The following is a 23,376-nucleotide window of genomic DNA, read 5'->3' as shown; positions in this document are numbered from 1 at the left end:
TGGTTGGATAAATAAGTTAAAGATGCTCAAATCCTAATGCTGGCACTTGGAACTGAAGAAAAGACCCACATTACATGAATTTTTGTGGAGTCAAGTTATAAAAGTCTTGAGGTGTGTGTTTTTAATAAATGACATTGCACATAATACTTTAAAGCCGGCCTCTTCCAGTGAAAAAAAAAAGAATCTTGGGGAAAAGTGCTTATTAGTAAATATAAATTTAACACATGTCCAGACTACCACATATATTTCATGCTGTGCATATATTAGTTTACTTAGCCAACTCCCTATTGACTGATATTTATATTATTTCCAATGGTCTACTTATGAAAATGCCACAATCAACTGCTTCCTAGCCTTGTATGGACTTTCTTCATGCGAATCCTTTCTTACTCCTTATGATGGGATGATCTTAAAATACTTTACGCTTGTGACATGTAATAGCTCTGACCACAATATCCCTCAACATTTCCCAAGCCATTTCCTTTGGTCACTTCTAAAGCTTAAGTAATACTTGCTGTGTTTTAGCCAGATACGCCTGAGAAGCTGCAGAGCCCTTGTCCTTAACGTTTGGAATGTGTTTTCTTTATTCTTCTGCCCACCTGTGCTCAGGACGGCCTCTGTCCCAGTGGCCGGTGGAGCAGGGCAGAGTGAGAACCTTCCTCAGTAGACAAAGCCCATGATTCTCCCCCCAGTTATCTGCCAGCGTGTCGTCCAGTGTATCACGGGGGAAGACTTCCTGTGGGATGAAGAAGTGAGCTACCTTCTCCTGAGACTGTTATAACTGATTCCTTGTGACCCCGTAAGCTGGACAAATCCCTGAGGAATAGTTACAGGTCGTTAAGTTTCCTTCACAGTTGAATGATTCACCCACAGGCATTTCTTAACAGTGCAGGAAGGAGCCGAAGTAAGATAAAGATTTCGTTGATAGGATTATTTCTGCAGCAAGGTAAGACCGTCCTGATACCTGGTCAAAGAACAGAAAAGGCCTTTATCTTTTCCTAGGGCTTGAACAAAAGAGTGGGCACAGAATTCACCGGGGTGGACGCCGGTGGAATCGGAGGAATGCTAACATCCACACGGGGGCACAACGGTTCACTGTTTTGATGGCGTTGACCTTGCCAAGTGGCCCCTCTGTAGCCGAGTTAGCTGCCCTTGATCACAGGGGTGCTTTGTTTTAGAACACAAGACAAGCATTTAAAGGTTTCTTGAACATATCCATAACGATTCTACCCAGTAACTTCCTGCTATAATTTTTACATTCTTGAGCAACATCCTGTTATATTTCACTCTCCCAACAACATCGGCCCAGGCAGGGAAAGAGAGATCGTTGATTAGCCAGGCCCGTCCGAAACACAGCCCAGATCTGCCTTCGTATCCAGCCGGTCCCTGTGTGCCGCCTTCTGAAAGAAGCTCTCTATGGAGGGACAGATGCGCGTTTCCCCACGAACAGCAGGAAGCTCCGGCGTTTTGAGTGTGCTGTGAAATTCCACGCTGCTTATCTTTTGCTGTTTGACTGTCCATAGGGCCGTAAGCTTGCTTACTCAGAGCTCACATAGAGGCGCCCAGGTACTGTAAGTCAACCACTGCTTGGCCTTTGCCCCCTTGTTCTGAGAGACGAAGAAGGCCTCAGATGCATTTGGCTCGGTGAGGCTCAGAAGCACCTGTATTTGCTACATGTGTTTAAAAAAAAAAAGCTGTTTCGTGTGTCTGTTTCCTATTAGAATTGAGTTCCTTGCCTGCTCTGTTTTCAAACCTCCAGCCTTTCTTCTTTGGATGTGTTTTCCTAACTTTCTGTCTCCCAAACGTGCTTGATTGTCAGAATCACCTGGAGAACTCCAATTCCCGTGATCGGGCAAGTTTAGGAAATACCCTCAGCCTGACCCATCAGACCTTTCTCTCAGAGTTTAAGGACCGAATCCTGTTAAGCACCAGGAACCAACCACAGGGTGTCCGTGCAAGCACTAGGCGTGCGTCCTGCATTGCTTTTGGTAGTAAATGAACTAAAACAACAACGAAGTTAGGAGACAGGCATATAGTCGCTAAGGATTCATTCTAAAACCAGGACAGACTCAGTAAGGGTTAGGAATGTTAATAACACTGATCCGTTATTTCAACAATGATTTGCGTGCGTACCACGTGCCAGGCATCCGTGCTGGGTGCTGGGAGCTATAGCTGTGAAAGAGGCAGCTGGCGTGTTTGGAGATCCATGTCCTGGGACAGATACCAAGCTAGCTGCTTCACACACATTTTCTGGTTTAAACTTCATACTCTCCTATGAGGTAGGTATTACCAGCCTCACTTCAAAATTAAGAAAGTAGTATTTCCAAAGTGGGACCGACTCAGCCCCAGTCTCAGATCTAGTGACACAGATTTCATGGCAGGGACATCCAGAACTGGCACCCAGTCTGTCGGGCTCCATAGCTCGTGGTCCTTGTCCCTCAGATCTTCTGCTTTGCCCCAGTATCCGTGTCTCCTTACTCCACCTCTCCTGCGTCAAACAGAGGTCGGGAACTCTGGCTGCAGGTTGGAATTGCCCGGGGAGCTTTTACAAGGTATCTTTGCCTGAGCTTCACTCCAAATAAATTAAATGAGAATGTTTGATGGGGCCCGGGTTGCAGCATTCTATAAAGCTCTCTGGGCGAGGCCTGTGTGCTGTGATGGCAGAGAACCACTCAGTACCATCCATGGGCATCAAATAGGCACCGCCCTGGCCAGCCCGCTAGTTCCCAGCATCCTGCCTGCATCATGTGGCTGATTACATGTTTACAGCCTCCAAGTTATTTTCTTCTTCCATTTTAAACAGACCAAAAGTAGCCAAGATACAGCAAATACTTTAATAAGGCAGAAGTTTCCCCCAAGAGCAGCGTGATAATAGGTCCATTTAAAGAGTTCAGGCTCTTGGAGATCCGTCTGCAGAGCAGCATGGTCTAGGGTGTCATCTCCTTCGGCGTCTCTGGGCCACACTGGAAGAAGAGCTGTCTTGGGCCACACGTTAACTGCATTGTGACACGTAATCACAAAAAAATATCATAATATTTCAATTAAATTTACCATTTTGTGTTGGGCCGCACTCGCAGCCCTCCTGGGCTGCATACGGCCCACGGGCCACAGGTCGGACACCCCTGGTGGTGAGGAGTAGCCTGGGTTTCTCTTTTCTGGTGAGACCTGGAGAACCTAGAGACTCTTTTCATCTGATAAGGGAGCAAGCTTTCATTTTTTAAAATTTTAATTTTATTTATTTTTTGGGGGGGGAACAAACTTTTAGACGATGGTGTTTCAAGAAAGTAACCTTCATCCTTGGTGAGCACAGGCCACACAGTGACTTACTTTTTTGAGGTCCCAGCGAAAGAAAAATAAAAGCTAACGAGTTTCAATTTTGCTAATTTGGATGTGTTAATAATATGTACTCCAGTTTAAGGTTTATTTTGAATGCTCTGAGAAAAGAAATACCCAGAATAGCAGAAGAATGGATATCTAAGTTTCTTCAAGCTGTTTGAAAACTCTTTCACTGCCCAAGCAATGCATGTGTATGTACTTACATAAACTTTCGCGTCAATAATTCTGTATTTCAGGCTTTCAGCACTTTGTTAAACATCTGTGATGTGGTAGTGATGTCTTGCCTTTGGGAAGATGGCCATGGAATTAATTATTGACTCGACTAATTCAATCTCATTTTGCTTGTCTTCAACAAGTGAACCGTGACTGGCCCCGCTAAGAGAGGCTCTTTTCAAAGCATCTGTGTCCAATATGAACAGTGAATGGTTAGTTGCAGTAACCACAGAGCTGTAGTCCGTAAAATCCTTAGAAGGAGAAATTTGGGGCCACTGTCTTTCAACAAGTTGGAGGCTCTCCCACGAGGGAGAAACGTCCAGGCCACCAGGAGCGGGAAGGCTCTGTCAGCTGCTGGGCCTTTAGAAGGAGAAGGAACAATGGCTGCTCCTCTAAGTCACCTCAGAGCGAGTGTTACCTCTGCCCTTTAAAACTCAGCCACCAGTGCCGACAGGGTGGCTGGATCAGAGAGTTCCACTGTGGATGAGTCACTTTATGATCGTTACTTAAAACAGTCATTACTCCTCTCACCTCCCCCCAAAAAAGTAAACAGAGGGGGAAAAATGCAAAAAAGAAAAACATAAAAAAATGGCCTCCTTTTTTACATTTCCATATAGGTGATCTCCATACCAGGAGATGAACTTGAACTTGGTTGGGCGGGAGACGGACCTGGTTGGGCGGGCCACTGGAGCCCCTCAGAGAATTTGGGATTCTTCCATTTTTACTGGGAGGGTTGGCAGGTATACCATGTGTTGTTATGTGAGTCCATGAGAGCCTCCAGGGTTCGAACTCCCTGCCTCTCCGTGTGGTGGGGAGTCGGTCGCTCACTCCGAAGCACGCGACTGGTTTCTGTCTGTGGCTTACCCATGCGCAGTGGCTTGGAAGTGTCAAAGCATGAGCATGCGTCCAACAGCATGCGCTGCCTCCTCTCCCACATGGCTCTGCATGGGAAGGCTCGGGGCCGTCCACCGCGGCCTCAGGTCTCTCCTTCTCTCCTCCCAGAACTCTCTGAAGGCCTCCAATCGGAAGAAGAAGAGAACGAGCTTTAAAAGAAAAGCCAGTAAAAGAGGAGCTGAAGTAAGTGTTTCAAGATCTCCTGCTCACCATAGCCTCCTGTGTCTGCCAGGATGTGGCCCGTGCTTATCGTTGGGATGTAGCTCCTCCCGCTCTTCTCTCCTTCCCTCTGCTCTAACCACTCTGGATTTTAGGGTGTTCGTAAGCATACAGCCTCCTGCCGCTTCACAGAGCATTTGCGTTGTCTGTGGAAGTCTTATCCCAAAGACGGTGGAGGTGGAGACAAGAGCTAACACTTCTAGGATGCTTAGAGTATACAGAATAATGCCAAAATCCGTGGCTTAATTCTCAGGGGCAAACTGTAGCTTGAGATACTTTCTTCTAAGTTTTATATCGAGTGCCCTTTTAAGGGTAAGCCCTGCGAAACAAGATGTATGTTTTGTTTTGTTTTGTTTTGTTTTTGCAAGGGTGGGGGTGGTGCTGGTGGTTCCTCACTCCCACGGCCGTGGGGCTGCCTGTAGACTCACGGATGTGTGTCTCAGCTGTGCCGCTTTCTTCCTTCAGCAGGAAAACAAAGGTCGTCCTTTCGTGATCAAACCCATCTCTTCTCCTCTCATGAAACCCTTGCTTGTGTTTGTGAACCCCAAGAGCGGAGGCAACCAGGTGAGTCGTTTCTCGTGAGTTTAACTTGTCAGTGGCAGTGCGTTCTTGAACACACAACTCCCCGCACCAGTTAAATGAGCACCGCCTGACCCCAAGCGTTGGAAAACAGCCAGCTCCTCAGGGACAAGGTCACCGTTGCTCCCGTAGGGCACAGCCTCCCACATTCCGGGGCGAGGCACAGCCTAGGGGTTCTGTGATAGCCCCCTCGGCTTCCATATGCGACTCTGCCACTGCCACACGGAGACCTAGCTGCCCACACCTTCCTTCCAGGCTGTCAAGAAAGGCCATTCCACAGTCTCTCGTTAATATGTTTCTGGGTTTCTCAGCTCTCGTATTTAAGAAGCCCTTTATGACCTTATTTTTATTCCTTCCTGTTGTAATGGAGACCTCGCTATTTCTGTCCCTGTCCTCAGAGGAAAGAGAACAGTGATTCATTATTCATGATAATTGTCAACAACGAACACCACCAGCACTATCGAAAATGTCGCCTTGTACAGGGTTCATTTGGCCCTCGCCCAAATCCTAGAATATAATTAACACGCCCTTCACTTGAGAACAGAGAAATAGCCTTCGGGAGGCTGAGTGGAACGGCATCCCTGGAGAGACACGGCTCCTCCTTTCAAGGACGGAGTTTGTTCTTGAATCCAGGTCTCTGGCTCCTCATCTTTCCGAGGCTTCTTACGGGTTTTGACTCTTCTCTGTTATTTTCCTGTGAGATCAGAGGATGAAATACTTTGTGTCCACTAAGTGCCCATTTTTTCTTTTAAGACAAGACCCCTTGATGTTTCACGCTGAACAACGTAAAGATTTGGAACTGATTAGTCACCCCGTAGAAGGAGGGGAGTTACATAGTTTAAGAAGGACCCAGTGGTCCAAGGTGATGGCCTTATTACTAAAGATAACGTGCAGTTTTTGGAATGTTATAATTGCAGTGAAACTTCTTTTATGGGTGCTTGTCATTTAAAGAGACGATTCCTCCTCTATTTCTTTAAAATTCCTCATGACTTGCTGTGTTTCAATCTCTAGTCTAATCTCTGTGTTGAGTCTAATCTCTGTGCTGTAATGTACATCCTTATGGCTGCTTTGTAATAACTATGTATGCGGCCAGGTGGGTACTTGAAATATCAGGGAGACCACTTGGTAAAGTATATGATTTTCTAACCACTATGCTGTACACCTGAAATGGATACAGAATGATATTGAATGTAAACTGTAATGGAAAAAAAATGAAAAATCTCTATTAACATTGTAGAGAGCAGGGCAGAGACATGCCTCGTAAGCAAAGAAATAACCTGTTTTCAGCATCCTGCCTTTTTGAGTTGCGGAGTGATCTTCCTGCTTTAAAGGTGTGACCCTAACACTGTTCCTGGAGGAGGATCTGCAGAGGTGTGTCCCAGGAATGAGGTTCAGCTCGCCCCGAACCACGCCCTCCCTCTAGGTCTGGTCCCTCCACAGCCTCAGGAGGAGCGGGATGTGGCTGGGGAATGAACCAAAGCCCACGTCATCGACTCCATATCCTGGCCCCCGAGCACGCAAGCTGAATACACTTCACTATGACAGTCATCATAGAAAGTGCTCTTGTGAAGTCATCATGAGCTTTCGTTCTCGGGCACACGGGAGCTCGTGGGCGGTCCCTGCCTTTGCGGGGCGGGCAGTCCAGTGAGGACAGGCTGCTCCGTGTAAATTACTCACGACAGTGACTTCAGAGGTGACCTCACAGCGCTTCCTCGTTCATGAGAGACAGAAGGGCCCAAGGAAGCTTAAGTGAGTTTTCTGAGGACATCTTCTTTGTTAATGACATAAAAGGGGCAAATGGGACAAATAATTCAGGCAAAATTAACTCCATGCGCATTCCAGATTGAGTGGATCGGCCCACCAGGGCTACGGAGTTGTAGAGGCGGGCGGGGACTTGGGAGTGCTAAGGACCTGGTGTCTGGGAGTGGCTGAAATAGAAGATGGACAGCACTTAGTCATGCAGAGGGGAGAAAGCTGGTGGGATGCCCTTTTCCTTCTCTCTTCTGTGGCAAATTCCTGTTTATCTTCTGGGGCTCAGGAGCACCTCTCTGGTCCGTTTCTTGGAATTGATTGCCCTGTGCACTATGTTTGCATAGCCGCTGGCGCTCTGCGAATGGCCACACGAGTGCTCTGTGCTCTCTGGATGCCTATGGGACCGGAATCCTGCTAGGATTCGGGCCCCATAGTGAGTACCAGGGGCCGCACCTTTGAACCCGTGATGTCTAGTCCATGGCAGATAGTAGTGAATGAGTAATTGTATAATAAACAATATCAAGAGAGGCACGAATGTCATGATGAGAATGATTTATCTGGAGGACAGTGTGGTGAATGGGACATGCATATTATTAGAAATGTGGCGAGGTAAAGGTTAGAGTGAACTTGGACTGGTGTCTGGAAACTTGGATGAGGATTTCAGATTTGGACCATAGAACAGTTTTCCACTGTTTAAAGTTTTTTTTTAAATTTTAAATATTTTATATTTTGAACAGAAGAGTAATATGATGAAAGCATCTTTAAGGAAGATTGATTTGACCCGTTGAGAAAAGGTGTAAGTCAGGAGGCTGTTCACATAAAGTTAAGCACAGTTTGGGTAGATGGACTGAAGAGTGGACGGGTGGGTGGATGCTTAGTGGATGAATGGCTGGCTGGCGAATGGACAGATGGACGAATGAATGGACGGATAGATGGACAGATGAATGAATGGAATACATACAGGGAAGTAAAGCACCAAGGTTTTACAGCAGATTAGCCAACAGTAGCTTCGTCACTGATGAGCACTCAGGAAATGAAAGAATTATTGGGAAAGAGGTTGAGATGTGTTTGGGGAACTGGAAGTCACAGGGAGATATTTAATTTTTTTCTAAAAAGGCTCAGTTACTGGAGACAAAAGCTCTAATGACTTTGATGTCCTTTCATGCATTTTGAATGTGTTGTCCTACTGATGGTGCCTCTAGAATATCTAGGATTCTCAGAAGTATGGCTCACCAAGTAAAAACATGTATCACACAAGTTTAAAATTTCTATATGATTCCTATATAAAATAAGATTCTTTACTCAGCCAAATAAATATGAAAACGTTGTTTCTAAGCACAATGTGAAGTGTTGAGAAAGCTCTGAAGAACCCCAAACATGTATGTGCAATTAGAATAATTCAAACTGACCTCCAGCTTAACATACTTGGGGTTTCATCCACAGTGAGGAAGGCCCAGCTTGAGGCCCTGACTGCCGCGAGTAGGGAAGACTCATGAGGTCAGAGCTGAGCTAACTCCTCTGTTCGGCTTGCCTCTTCCTGGGCCATGGCTGTAACGAACCCTTCACATTGCCCACGAGGGTAGATAGATTCAGCCATAAGATCTCGGGAGTCAGAGGGTTCTCCACCTTGGCTGCCCAAGACAATAGCCTGGGCAGTTTTTAAAAATCAGCGATGCTGCCCTGGCTGGAGTAGCTCAGTGGATTGAGCATGGGCTGCAAACCAAAGCATCGCAGGTTCAATTCCCAGTCAGGGCACATGCCTGGGTTGCAGGCCACGGCCCCCAGCAACTGCACATTGATGTCTCTCTCTCTCTCTCTCTCTCTCTTTCTCCCTCCCTTCCCTCTCTAAAAAAAAAATCAGCGATGCCTTACCTACCCTATACCGATTAAATTAGAAGCTGTGAGAGTTGGACTTCTTAGCTGGTGTCAACTCTCTGAGTTTATTTTCTCAGGGAGCCAGTGTGGAGAACCCAGCTTGCGTGTGTACGTGAATTGCTTGGGGATGGTGTTGACATGCAGATTCTGACTCCGAGGCTGGGGTGGCCCCGAGAGCCTGCTCCCAGGTGGTGCTGCCGCCACTGCTGCTGCTGCTGAGACCACACTCTGATCCGCAAGGGCCCAGCGCAGTCAACACAGAAACACTTCGGTGCTGTGGTTGTTGAAGCCCGATTCTCGCCTCTCAGCGGTTGACTTCTACTCATCGGCTTCTCTGGGCGGCTCTCCCCTCTCCTGTGTTTGAAGCTTGGGCTTCTAACGTTGAAAAACTCTTGTTTAGTCTTCTGTTCTTTAAACAACTGGACTCTAGCGCCATCTTCTGGCAAGTAAAATACCTACAGTTTTTTTTTTTCTTCCTACCGTATTTTTAGGTGTGGACAGAAAGTTTCCAAGGCTCTGTTGGAGTATAGTGCGATGACCACATGGAGGGACCGCTTCTATGTCCTTCTTTTAATTGATCTCGTCTTTTAACCAGATACTTCACAGTAATCGTCTCTGTTTTTCTAACACTGGAGGTGGAGAGTATATTGGATTTTCTCGAAGATTTTGAGGTTGGCAGCACTGCTGTCAAGTGTCGGGATCTGAAGTACTTGATGGAGCAGGCACTGGGATCGGGGACCGAGGTGTCCTCTCTGGGTGTCTCTGTGGAGAAGAGGTAGCACAATCCCTCCTGTGCATGGAAGCCCGAGGGCGCCAGAAATCAGCACCCTCTCTCACACTCATCTCTGCTCTAACTGCAAAACTTATTATTTTTCTTGGATGCTTCTGACTCACATCTTTCTAGCTGAGTCTTAGAGACCCTTGTGACACCTCCTGCTGCTTCCTGCTCTCACACTGTCTCTCCCTCTTGCTCTTGTGAATTTCATCTTCCAGTGATGTAGATTTTAATTATAGTTCAGGCCATGAGAGTGATTCTGCCTAGCTAGTCCATCCTGAGAGTTAAGGGCTCCAGACCTGGTTTCCAAACTGCTCAGTGTGAAACCCCAGCTCTGGGATGTGGTATGAGCAGGACCCTGGATCAGGGCTCCCAAGGACCTTATTTGTAGGTGACAGGAGGAAGGTATGTTTAGTCTGTAGACAGGCTCGTCCTGACCAAGTTCACATCAACATCTGTGGACAAGCTTCCCCAGACTGGGGCCGTTCCTCCTAAGTCAAGGGCAACTCAGCCAGGGTAGAGAGAATGAGAAGACAAAGAGTATAAATATCTGAGCCTCCAAACTGTTTTTCAATACTCAGACAACTTCAATGAGGATATTGTTTTCTGCAGTGCTCAGGCTGGGGGTAAATTAAGAAGCATTATGGTCAGATAAAACTTTAGTCCCCTAAGGCTGAGAATAGGCCGGGAAGAGGGCAGAAGGCCAATCAGTCAATGATGGTGCTTATCAAAACTCAGTCTGGAGATCTTCTTGTCAGGCTGGCCTCAACAGATGGAATTTAACCAACCAAACAAGGAAACTGTGCAAACTTCCTTTTTCCAAGTCATAGTATTCGTGGGAACGCCCGGACAGCTGTCTTAGTTGGTTCAGGTTGGTCTACCAGAATACCATAGACTGGGTGGCGGATGAACAACAGAAACTTATTCTTCATAATTCTGGAGGCTGGCAAGTCCACGATCAAGGCATCAGCCAGTTTGGGGTCTGGCGAGACCTCCCTTCTGGTTCTGGGACAGCTGCAGCCTTCTCGCTGTGTCCCCGCAGGGCAGCTGGGGGAGCGCTCTCTGAAGGCTCCACCCTCGCACCCTAAGCACCTCCCAAAGGCCCCGCCTCCTAATACCATCGGATTGAGGGTTAGGATTTCACTCTATGAGTTTTGGAGGAACACCTTGAGCCCACAGCCATGGCTAACACCCAAACTAAGCCCCTTTGATAGGCCTAGAAGCTGGATGTCCAGCTGCTTAGTCTGTAGCCAGACAAGCGTATCAACATGTGTGTCCAGCTCCCCTAAGTAAAACATTTCAGTGACTCTTGTCTTTTGCAAAATAAAGCCCAGGCTCCTCAGCATACATTGCCTGGTGTACAGCTCAGGTCTCCTGCCACTCCTGCCTCGTGGTTCAAAGGCTGAATGCAACGTAGTGTTGCTACGGTGTGTCTAGCTGTCTTTATCCTAAAACTTCTATCTCTACTCATCTTCCAAGTATCGTCCGTAGGAAGCCTTCATCTAATCCCCAAGTTTGGACTTAGAGTATCTCCTTTGGCCATTCACCCTGCTCAGTAGGCGTCTCCACCACGGCATTTACCACCTTTAATGAGTTCGTTTATTGTATTGTTCTCCTCCTGGGCCCCTGGCTGTGCCTGTGGCCACCCAGGGGCAGCGGAATGTGTGTTCATTAAGTTAATTAGGTATTTCTTAGGGGTTGTTCTGAGTCAGTTTCAAATACTTGTTTCTTAACCTCTTCCTCGAATTGCTTTTTATCTTCCTCAGGCCTTTCTTATTATGTGGGTAGTTCTTCCGGTGAACTTGATAATGACTCTGAGATAATACCTGTGATAGTGGCTCCGGGACAAGGCTTGCTGAGTCACATATCCGAGTGTTTTGGCTCACACTCAAGTCACAGGAAGACTCCTGTTTGAGCCGACCCCTCCTCACAGGCTTCTCCATACCCCCAGGTATTTTATGAGCAACACATAGAATTTCCTGTCGAGGACAATATCCTCTCTGTCCAGCCCATCTTTCGTCCTTTCCCATAAAACTGTGTCGCGCACAGAGTGGGCGAACAGCTGAATCCTGTTTATTTCCCTCTAGAACAATCTACCTATTTTCTCGGAAGCTGTTTTTTTTTTCTCTCCCACCCTGTTCCCCAACACCTGGGGCTGGAAAGGACAGTTTTATCTCTCCGGACAAATGCCCAGTCTCACCATATCTTGAAAAGCTCTGGTCAGTGAGGTATTACATCTACAACCGCATGTATGAGAACTCTCTCCAGAGTGCATGGGACTTCACTTGTAAGCTGTTTTTTCATTCACAGAAAACTAGATTCTCTCACGAGAATTGTGGCTTTTGCATTTGGCACATGGAGACTTGCTAGTGAATGACAGTTGTGTAAATGACTGAGTGTATTGAAAAGAAACGACTCTCCCTGGTGAAGTGGTATTTGTCAAACCATTCGGTTCTAGTGAATACATTGTCTCCGTTAAAGCCCTGAACTAGCTTATCCTAGAGGTAACGGCGGACTTAACAGAACTGACTTAACCGTGTGTTAGACCTTTTTCCTCCACCCACCAGGACTGATTTAAAACAATGCAATCCTTTCATCAGACACACTGTTTTTGTTTCTGGTTTTTTTTTTTTTTTTTTTTTTGCTAATGATTTTATTTTGGAAAGATTGCTTTTTGAAAGAAGAAATTACAGAATGACTGAACAGGATGTACGGCTATGCGCATCATCCCTGTACAACTGTAGAGGGCATTATTCTCAGAGGTTGTGATGTCAGTGGCGCCTCCTACAGGTGGGCAGTGCAAAATTTGCCAACCTTAATGGAGACCCCTTCCCTCAAAAGGAGAAATGGCGATAATTAGGTCTTCCAACGAGCACACACTGAAAAGGCGCAACAACAAAATGGTGTCGCTCAAGCCTTCTAGAGAAACTCTAGATTGAAGAAATAACCTCTGAATGCTTTGCAGTTCTGTTTCTTCAAAGCTGTGAGACCCCTAGTACTGTCTGCAGAGCAGAAGGAGCTGAAATTGAGAGGTGCACTCGGCCGTAGCCATGGATGGAAAGGAATAATGAACATTAACAATTCAAATTGCTCTAGGAATCTAAAGCTGAGAAATTATTTTCCTAGTGAGTCATTCAGACATTTTTAACAAATTGGTTTGTCATTAAAATGACTTTTAAACATAAAAGATCACTTGAGATAATCCTCAACTAACTTGATACCAAGGCCCAGGATGGGAAGAAAGAAAATGACTCAGTATGTAAGTAGGTAGTATTATGTCTAAAGCTATGTCCAAATTTTACACGAAGCAAAATACATCCTTTGGTGAAACTATAGGATTAGTTATAATAGTTAAAGATAGAATATTATTACTAAATTCATAGCAGGCACATGAAGCAGAATTTTATTTTTTTAAAGAACTTTTATTTTTTTAAAGATTTTATATATTTTTAGAGAGAGGGGAAGAGAGAAAGAGGTAGACAAACACTGACATGTGGTTGCCTCTCACACCCCCCCCCCCTACTGGGGACCTGGCCTGAAACCCAGGCAGGTGCCCTGACTGGGAATCAAACCCATGACCCTTTGGTTCACAGGCCAGCGCTCAATCCACTGAGCCACACCAGCCAGGGCGTGAAGCAGAACTTTTAAATTATAAGTTTGGATGAAATGGGGAACGGAAGACCTGCATTGGCCTCTGTAACAACTGGTGTAACTGTGATAATTATAAACCCCACTTTAGTCCTCACACCCTCAAGTGCAATTTAATGAACAGATTAACAAGGAACAAAAAAGAAAGAGACTGACATTTAGAAAAGGCCTATTTTATGCCACATGCTACGCTAGATATATAACTATTACTGATTCATTTAATTATCATGATTACCCTCAGAAGTACATGTTGCCCTCGTATTTCATTAAATATGTGCTGAATTTCTGCAAGATTATAAATGCTCATGATCACCCATTTAGAACACCCAAGTTATTTTTAACTCAAATATTGCGCTAATCTACCATACTAGAATGACCCCTCGAATATAGCACAGTAAGTATAAAAATTTAGGGTTATTTTAAGAGAGAGAATTTGTGATTTCTAATAAAGGAACTATAATTGTAAGCAACAAACTCTGCCTACTGGTCAAATATTATTTGCTGTGGTTGCTAATGGCCTAAATGAGGCACCTTATCCATTTTTAAAGCTCGTTGGATGCTGCTTAATAAAAAGACCCTTCATTGCTTCTTTGCTCAAGTCACTTTCAGAAATGGTCTTTAGGACTGCCTCATACTTGCCATGACAACCATTTCTATCAATGTCACGTTGACTTAAAACACTCCCGAAATGTTCATGTGTGAGAGAAATGTTTGGTTTGGACAAAGATGTGGACATGGAAATTGAAAAGTGTCCAAGTAAGATTAGGTACCACGAACTGGAGAAGTCACATATGTGTATCGTGAATAATGGGGACCTTGTGTTACTTTTGCTTCCGGTAAAATTTTTTTCCATCAAGTCACACTTCCCGCATACTGCCTGTATTTCACATTGTGCAAAGACAATAGTAATCCACAGACGAAAGTAAAAAATTAATGTTAAATTACATGGGCTGCCTAATAACTTCCCTGCAGGGGTTTTCATACTGTGAGAAATGATGGTGAAACTAACAGGCACTGCGCATGAGCACTTGTTGCATGCTAAACGCTGTGGGAGCCCCTCGCACATTATTGCATTTAATCCTGGAAACATGTCGGTGAGCTAGGCCTTCCTGTCTCCCCGTTAAGGAGGAGGGAGCTGAGCTTAATGAAGTGGAGGAACCCGCCAGAGTTACACAGGATAGGCTGAGGTCTCTTCTGGGCGTTGGCCCAAGACCACGTTTTTAACCACCACTTTCATCTGTTTAGAATTCGGTATTATTTTGACTACCAGGACTGATTATTTTTATTTTTTAAATAAGCAGCTAATATTTGGAAATTTCTTCCCATTATTGTCTTTTTTTTTTCTTTACAGGGAACCAAAGTCCTGCAGATGTTCATGTGGTATCTGAATCCCCGGCAAGTCTTCGATCTTTCTCAGGAGGGGCCCAAAGATGCGTAAGTCTGGAAATACCCTCCGCGGTCCGTGCTGTTTTAGGCAAGTGAGAAGGACTTCCTGCTCTGGTGTTATTTGGTTCCCTGTGAAATATTTTCCAACCGCCTCTCATCTACTTTCTCATCTGCGCTGTCCTCCCTTTAAAACGCTACCTAACGTTTCCCCTCATACTCTTTCTTCATTAGTTCCCTTCAGAACGCATCTCCTCGGCTGTTAACTCCGAGAGTGCTTCTTGTGTGTTTGCTGTGCCTGAATGTGCAGCTGCAGAAGGGGGCAAGCCTGGGAGCTGAGAAAGGGTCCGTCACTTTTGCTCATGCATGCACAGCTTTGGACGTGTGCACTGGTGGAAATGGGAGCGTGTCTTTGTAGACCGTGGCCGTGTTTGTTTCAGAATATATTCGTATGTTTGGATTAGAGGTTCTGTGTGCACATCTGTGTCCACCTGAGAGATTGACTGATTAATTGATGATACCTATGGATTTCACGTCTCGGGGGGGAGACATTTTAATTGTCTCCCCCCTCACTCCCTTTTGAGCTTCTCAGAAAGGTCATGCTCTGTTTCTGTCAGACGTGTTGAAAATAAAGTCTAGATGTAGGTGACACGCATCTCATTTCTTCCCTGTGGTGCAGAGAAAGAGCAGGGACATCCTCAGTGCTCTCTGGTTCCCTGGGAAAGCCCGTCTATTAAGATACTTTGGATGTCATCTGATGGAGATTATACCTAAAGAGATATTCATTCTTTTTCAATAGGCAACTATCAGACACAAAGAAATATCAGCTCATCACACCAGACAGCTGATAGGAACCTGTTAACTGTAATGAACTGATTTTTCCCTTTGCTTTGGACCCTATGGATAGTTATGATGCCAGATTTACAGCGTATTCAAAGTTGTATTAAATGATATTGTGCTTTTTGTAAAACTGTTATAAAATAAAGCTTGTGATCTAAAAAATATTGACTTAGGTAATTTGTAGAGAAACATAGTTCCTGTAGGAAATCAATAAATTATATATATTTTAAGCATGCAGGAGAACATTAAATATAAAAATAAATTTCTGCTGACATTCTCTTAATCTGTGAACACTTTTGCCACTAGAGGGTGCTATGAGACTGCTCTGTTTTCTGTTCCTTTTCTTTTTCTTTTTTCTTCCTTCTGTCTTTGGATGTACTGGGGCAGATCTGGTACCCTGCCTTTTGCCCTTTCATATGCTTACTTTTCTTAAGATTGTAACACCTTAGTTAGAGTGTAGGTAGATGCTTCATAGGTTGGCATACAGAACATGGCAGGACAGAAAATATTTTCAAAAAATATTATTTGATTTGAATAGATGTAGTTTTCTACAACAGAAGCGTTAACATCTTTCCTTAGGCAAACATTTTAGCAGACAGAAGTGGTGTCACTTCTTAAGTTTTGTGTGTTTTCTTAAGAGCCAACATGACAAAGGAAATGGTCTAATTTTAGGCAGCCAAATTTAAAAATAAAGAAAAACCAGCGCATCCTCCCCCTTTGGACTGAGGCCTACAAGTGGGGTTTGGCAGCCCGTGAGTTGAGAGGCAGAAGGAAATGGGGGTGCGGTCACAGTGCGGGTGAGGTATCCTTCCCCGCCTCTCTGAAAGAGTTCTCCTGGGACTCCGAGTGGGCAGCTTAGGTTTGAGAAAGTGAGTAAATCCACGAAAAGCTAACAAAAGACAAGGAGGAGATATATAAGGCCTGTTCACTGCCAGTTGATGATGATTTTCTTGAGAAAGGGGGGAGGACAGTGATGGGGAAAGAAAAAGAGGAAGGAGGTCACAGCCAATGAGGGCAATAACGGGAGCTGACGCAGTACCAGGAATCATGGGGCGTAAGACGCTCGGACATCCTAAAGCCCCCTCCCAGGGTTGGCTGCTTAAAAATGAGGTTTGCAGCTCCCCTCTGATCCAGCTGTCGGAGTCAGTCCTCTTGTGATTACTTAGTATTATGCTCATGATTATACGTTTTCTCCTGGGGACAGCCTCCATTTTGCCCTATATTTTCTCTGTGCTGTGACCAGGGATGTGCTCCTCTGTTAACTTTTTCTTCCATTTCTTCTGCAGGCTCGAGCTGTACAGGAAGGTTCCGAATCTGCGAATTCTGGCCTGCGGTGGGGATGGAACGGTAGGTCCTTGAAATAGAATCCAGCTCTCACCCTTATTTCTTCCACCTTTTTGTTCGTTTTCCTTAGGACAGTTCTCTTAATTTATTCCCCCCGACCCCCTGCCACAGTCTTTGCAATGCCCCAAAGCATCATGTGTCTCTCTTGTGTGAATCCCAGCCACTCAGGGTTAGGAGGGACTTTGCTGTTATCCTCACAAATTCAAACTTGGTCTTTCTAAATTGTATCCCTCCCTCAACTCTGCTATATCCTTTCCTGTTCGATTAGGGATGTGGTCGGATCGTCAGAATGAAGGCTATAAATGACTACATTCTTTTGAAAACACAAACTGACCTATTCAACCTGTTCTTAATAATTTGTCACTATAGTTAAGGAGACATATGTGCATACAACAGAATTACTGTGATTTTTTTTCCTGTAGGAATAAAACTTAAGATACTGGCTGACATTGGTTTGTCTTAAAGATCGTTGCTTGGTTCCATTTGCAGTCATTTTCAAAGAAAAGATGGAATTGGGCTGAAATGTAATGTCATGGGTATATTTTCCTCTGCCTATGTGTCTCATCTGTTTCTTCATTTGCCCTCTATGTATGTTGATATATCAACATACCATGACATGCTGATTCTGCTGCCTAGTGTTTTTTTTATTTTGTATTTGGGTTCTGCTCCCATAGGACCCAGGCTTTTGTTATGAACTATCTGTGGCTTTTCTCTAATCTCTCTAATTAGAATATCTTATTCTCAAAGTAGCGATGAAATCTCCTCATTTTCTCTCTCCTCACACATGAGCACTTAATGTGCTGTTGGATACATACCATACACCAACAAATACACCAACAAATGAAACTGGGGGAAAAAGAAGTGATCCCACTGGCCCTTCAGGAGACTCTGTGAGAGAAAAACACGTTTGTGTGCATGTGACAACGGTGTTTGCCATTCTGAGAGATTCCCAATGCGCATTATTAGCTTATAAAATTTAAGTCGTACAGCTTATCAAATTAAGTCTGACAGCAAAGAAACCAAACCTATTTCCCTTTGTGTAACCCACTGTTTTCTGAAATTATTTGACCGTGGACTTTTTTTCTCCCACAATACCAGTTACATGTCAATCCATTGTGGTGTAGATAAGATAATGTGGAATTTTCCCAACTTTCTTTAGTAACAATTAGGTCTGAACAAATCCTCTGTGGAGAAACATGTATTATTGATAAGTTGATATATAATAAGTCAATTAATAGACACACTGAGTCTTCTTCCTAGCTCAACCATCCCCCAGCTGGTTATCCTCAATCAAAGTATACACTCATTTGTGAGCCTTTACCCTGGCTGTCTGCTTTAACTTAGGATCTACTTGCCTCCCTATATGTTTCAAGCATCCCACTCACTCCTTTTTCCTCTAAACCACAGTGACAGCGGCACGCAAGTTGAGGATATGCCTGGTGTCTGGAATTTGTAGTTCTTCCTCTTTCTTAAGTGACCGTGACCTCAGGTCCACGTCAGCTGCCTATCCCATCCTCGTATCTCGGGCTTCCTCACGGAGTTGAGTGCTCCGCCTTCCAAACTTTCCCACCATCCACTGAACCTCCCATCACCTGTCCTCCCCTTCCCCACCCCCAGGTGCTTTCTCCTTCCTTTCCTCTACTCAGCAGACGCGTAGGAAGCACTGTTCTACGTTATATGGTATTGAGGCATTCTCCAAAATTAGCTAAGTATTTAAAAACATGGGATTTTAAAGTGTACGGGACACAGAGAAGACAGCCAAGTTCAGACATTTGTGAAACACTGATAATTATGGAGTCTGAGCCAAAATTCGAAAGGAAAATGAAAAGAGAGAAGTAGGAGGGAGTCTATTCTGTCAAGAAAACAAGACAAAACAGGAGTTTCAAGAAGGAGGGAGTGGTTATGCCTTTCAAGAGAGACTGGGAAATTATCATTGAATTTGGAGACTAGGAAGTAACTGGCAGTTTCCAAGAAAACAGCTTCAGTAGGGTGTCTGGGACCAAACCCAGAATGGAGAGGAGGCGGGGCTTGGGCGTTACTAATGAGTCCTAATGACCAGCTCCAGTCCCGGCATTGAACCCTATGAATGTACTCTGGTGCCATCATATCCTTCTTGACTTGTAGACTCTTCGGTTCTCCTACTTTTCTTATCTCACCTTCTCTAGCATTTCTTCTTTAAGTATACTAGAATTAACAGATGTTCTGCAAGGCTTAAATATAACTTTTCTTTTATGTTCTAGATAATTTTTATTTTGTCTGAGGGACCTTATCGCTGTTCCTAACCCCAGTTTTCACACCCTTCCACATCACTCACAAATGCTCCAGGCATTTAGACTTGGGTCCCTTGCATCAGGCCTGCCTAAAGTAACAGCAATACATCTATCCTCGAGCTGATGCGTACTTACAAACTAATTATTTCTGTCCACAGTGACCTCTGTGGTCCAATTGCTCAGAATCAAAACCCTGATTATTTGGTGCCTTATGTAAAACCAGGGAAGATTCCTTTTATATTACTTCATTAAAAGAAAGCCTTTGGTGAAAGGTAGATATATATATATATAAAAGTATATCAAATCTATAAAATATTTATCAAGGTATGTGATTGGCATTTTTAATTTTATCGGTTGAGAATATGGAACTTAGAATTTTCATGGGTGAGGGGTGGGCAGAGTTTGTGTAAAATAGAGGCATCCCGGTAGGTGCATGAAGAAAAGCTGCTAGCGTGAGGGGAGGGCAGTGTCATTACTGAGAAGACCAGGTACACATTTGCCGTAAGGTACTTAGCCCTCAGTTAGCATGCCTGTCACTATAAAGGCTGTCAGAATTCTGTCGGTATAGTGACGAGGTTCAAGGAGGAATCAGAAGTGGCGTATTTTTGACTGAGCCAGATGAGGAGATATTAACCATGACTCATAGTAGTTTAAGTGTGCAAGGTGTCACTTAATATATAGACATCTTGCATGGACTAGGAAAAACATTCTTAGGCTTCAGGGCCAGTTTAGTTTTATGTTACTAACAAACACAAGGAGGCAGGTGATGGGTCTCTCAGTATCGCACTAGGAGGTGGGAGAGGAGGGTCTGCCACTACGTCTGTGAACTTGGGTGGGTTCCCTGACTTCCTTTGGGACATTCTAGATCTGCATAGGGTACATTTGGATCTCCAGGTTCTTCACAGCTGTAGCTTTATAATCGTATTGACCATTGCTGTTCAAGGGAACTATAATTCAAGCGACATTTTAAATTTAACTTTCCTAGAAGGCACTTAAAAGGAGTGAAAAAGAAGCTGGTGAAATTATTTTTTTCCTTTTTATTGAATTGATTTGGGGTGACACTAGTTAACACAATTACGTCAGTTTCAGGTGCACAATTCCACAACACGTCATCTGTACACTGTATTGTGTGTTCATACACTTTTATAATACAGTTTATTTAACCTAACATACCTAAAATACTATCATCTCAAAATGCAGTCAATGTAAAAGTCATTAATGAGCTATCTTATGTTCAGTTTGCACTGCCTTTGAAGTCTGCCATGTGTTTTATAGTTACAATGCCTCCAATCCGGAGTAGCGACATTCTAGAGCTCAGTCACCGAGTGTGGCCAGGGGCAGCACGTTCATCTCTCTGTAACTGGTTAGCAGGATCCTGAGGTTGTCATATAGATGCGGGACTTGCATGAGCTGGTACCATCCTCGGTCTTCAGGCTGAGCAGAAACTCAGCGGACTCAGGAATGGTCTCCAGCCTTCATGTTTGTAAACTGGAAGTAGTCATTCTGTGGTCATTCTGTGGTCATTTGACCAATGGTCAAATTGGTATTCACTCCCTTCGTTGGCCACATCTCCACCCATCCAACCCGGCTTAGATAATGAAAAGCATGTGAACCTGGACACTAAAGGCACATGCATGCACCCTCCTCTTCTGATCATGCCTTAAAGTGTGACATGGTCCCTAGCTCTCTGGCTCTGACCTTGATGAGCTGGGCTGGACCAGCGGGTCCATCTGTAATCATGTTAATGTCTTCCCAAAGGCCTGGAATTAAGTTGACTCTAGCCACCCACTTTGTGTGTATTTCTTGTTCAGTTGGCTTCTCTAGGTGAGTTACACCCTGAGCAGTTGGGACCCCAAGCCCCTGACTCCCTGCAGCTGCAGCAGGGAAGAGAGTAGTGTGCCCCTGTACTTGACAGGGCCAAGCAGCTCATTCCAAGTCCCTCTGCTCCCCCAGGCCCACCCCCAGCCCCAGCCCCAGCCGTAGCCCCACCCATGTATATAATAGGATGTATCCCATAGTCTGTCGAGAGGAAGTACACGGTACCCCTCAGTAGCAGTCATTGTGATAGTCATTTGAACTTTCTACTTCAAAAAATTCATACCTTGACTCTTACCCTGATTTCATTAGTGCTGATTTTCAACATCTCTTTTAACATGTGGGGGCTTTTTAAACTCTTTAGTGCAAATATAAATTAAAATAGAAAGGGAAGAATCATAGCAAACATATTAGAAAGGGACACCCAGTTAAATGCTGTCTTGATTATTGTTCAGAATTCAGAAAGGTTGCCCTGTTTTTCTCTGATTTCTCAGTATGCATATCTTCCATTTTTCTTCCTGCTCAGAATATAAGGAAATGCAACGCATGTCCTGTTTAAAGATGCCAATTCACAATTCACTGCCCTCTCCACCCGTGAGCTGTCGCTAATGTTACTATAGTGCAGAACGAGAATAGTGCTCAAGATGCACTTGGGGGACATCCAGTGTCAGCTAATGCTGAGCGTGGATAGGAGGTGGTAGCATTGGCCAGCTGCTGCAGCAGCAGCCTGGCTAGGCTGTTTAGGGACAAAGTGGGGGAGCTGGGATTCCAGATCCTTCTGTCTCACTTTTCCCAACACAAATGAAGGAAAGGACTCTACAAACTGTAAAATGATTTCACCCAATTGGGATAATTTCCTTCCATTACAGTGGAAAATATGCCAAGTGCTAGGTATTGCAGTTGATTAAGTCATTTACTTGAAGGGGTGAAGGCCCCAGCAGACACAGTCCCTGCCCTTGAACTTGGTGTGTGGACCTCTCTCAGGAACAGGTTCCTGGTTACCGGGAAGGGAGGGCTCCAATGCACAGCTTCGAGCCTTGAGATATTTTATGTACTTTTGCTCATACAAGGGCAGAGACATGGATTAGTACTCAGGATCATTTATGTCTCCTGCTGTTGTAGGAGTATTTTCATTCTATTGTTTTATAGCACTTGATTGCTGCTATATCAAAGTCCTTTGAAAATTTATTTGTATTTAATATGCTGCGAATGAATCCCCCAACCTTTCCATATAAGTGTTAGGATTCTTTCCCTGATTTAGAATTTTTCTTTGTAGGCTCATTTCCAGATTCTTCCCTTTCTTTGCACTTTTCTTTTTCTTTTTTCTTCATTTCTTTTCCTTCCTTTTTTCTCTTTTCCTTCTTTCTCTTTTTTTAGATTTTATTTATTTTTAGAAAGAGGGGAAGTGAGGGAGCAAGAGATGGAGAGAAATATTGATGTGCAAGAAAAACATCAATCATTTGACTCTTGTGTGCACCCCAACCAGAGACAGAACGTGCAACCCAGGCATGTGTCCTGACTGGGAATTGAACCAGTATCCTTTCCATCTGCAGGATGATGTCCAACCCACTGAGCCATACCAGCCAGGGCTCCTTTCTAGCAGTCTGAATGGTTTCTAGGTATCTGAAGCTACTTTTCTGTGAGTGGCTAAGGCTCCCATCCTGAGGACCTATCAGGGTGTTTCAGGTATGTCAGTGAGCTAGTGGGAAATCGGACTTACTATTAGACAGGCTTTCTCCCTCCAGCCCTAACAGGTCTCACCTTTCTGCGGGCTATGGCCTCGGGCTGTGTGGTTCTTCACGCTTTTATTTAGGGGGCCAAGAGGGAGCCTGGTTCCTACTCCTGTTCCCTATCATCATCAGACAGAAGCCAAACTCCTGGCTTCCTCTGCTCACACCTTTATGTTTTGTTTGTTTCTGGCCCAGGAAGATTTTTCTTTGTCCATTGTTGTGTCTAGAGTGAAACGGGATATCGAACGTGTGAACTCATAGTATGCTCTTTACCAAAAAAAAGAGATGCCTATTTCCACGAAACATAAAGAAAAAAAGTTTCTAATTTAAGTCTACCCCAAAGAGACTGGACTGACTTGTGAGTAGAACCCACAAAGTGGAGGCTAAATGATATCTCTGAGAAGTTTTAAAGAGCCTGCCTTCTCCCTTCTCTGAATGGGATGGTGAACTAGATCGCCACTTAGTTCCGTTGCCTTAAGGAGAGTCGGATCTACTCCAGGCTGTTTGCCTCTGTGGTCAACAATCCCTGATTGCTGGGATTTCTGAGTTTTCACATCCTTTTTAATGACCTTTAAACCTCCTTTTTGTACTTTATTAGAGGTGTCTCCTTTTACTGAGTGTTGTGTGTGCTTTCAGCAGCGCCAGAACCACGTGTAGCCCAGTCACTGGTCACAGTTTAGCATCTGGTGTTTCCCCTCTTTGA

General features: G+C 44.5%; 1 protein-coding gene across 4 annotated transcripts in view; it reads left to right on the top strand.

The window, feature by feature from the left end:
- DGKI (diacylglycerol kinase iota) overlaps positions 1–23,376 on the top strand; it is a 400,657-nt gene that overhangs the window by 200,380 nt on the left and 176,901 nt on the right. For 3 of the 4 annotated variants that reach the window (XM_036010942.1, XM_028525751.2, XM_036010941.1), the window contains exons 9-12: positions 4,552–4,626; positions 5,128–5,226; positions 14,643–14,725; positions 16,801–16,861. In XM_036010942.1, the coding sequence (XP_035866835.1) occupies positions 4,552–4,626; positions 5,128–5,226; positions 14,643–14,725; positions 16,801–16,861 (318 nt within the window). The remainder of the gene's footprint in view (positions 1–4,551; positions 4,627–5,127; positions 5,227–14,642; positions 14,726–16,800; positions 16,862–23,376) is intronic. The other variant, XM_036010940.1, reaches the window with a different exon arrangement.

Source organism: Phyllostomus discolor, chromosome 10 (genome assembly GCF_004126475.2).
Source record: "Phyllostomus discolor isolate MPI-MPIP mPhyDis1 chromosome 10, mPhyDis1.pri.v3, whole genome shotgun sequence".
Classification (NCBI taxonomy): Eukaryota; Metazoa; Chordata; class Mammalia; order Chiroptera; family Phyllostomidae; genus Phyllostomus; species Phyllostomus discolor.
Note: the sequence above shows the minus strand (reverse complement) of the source record. Positions and strands in the feature narration are given on the sequence as shown.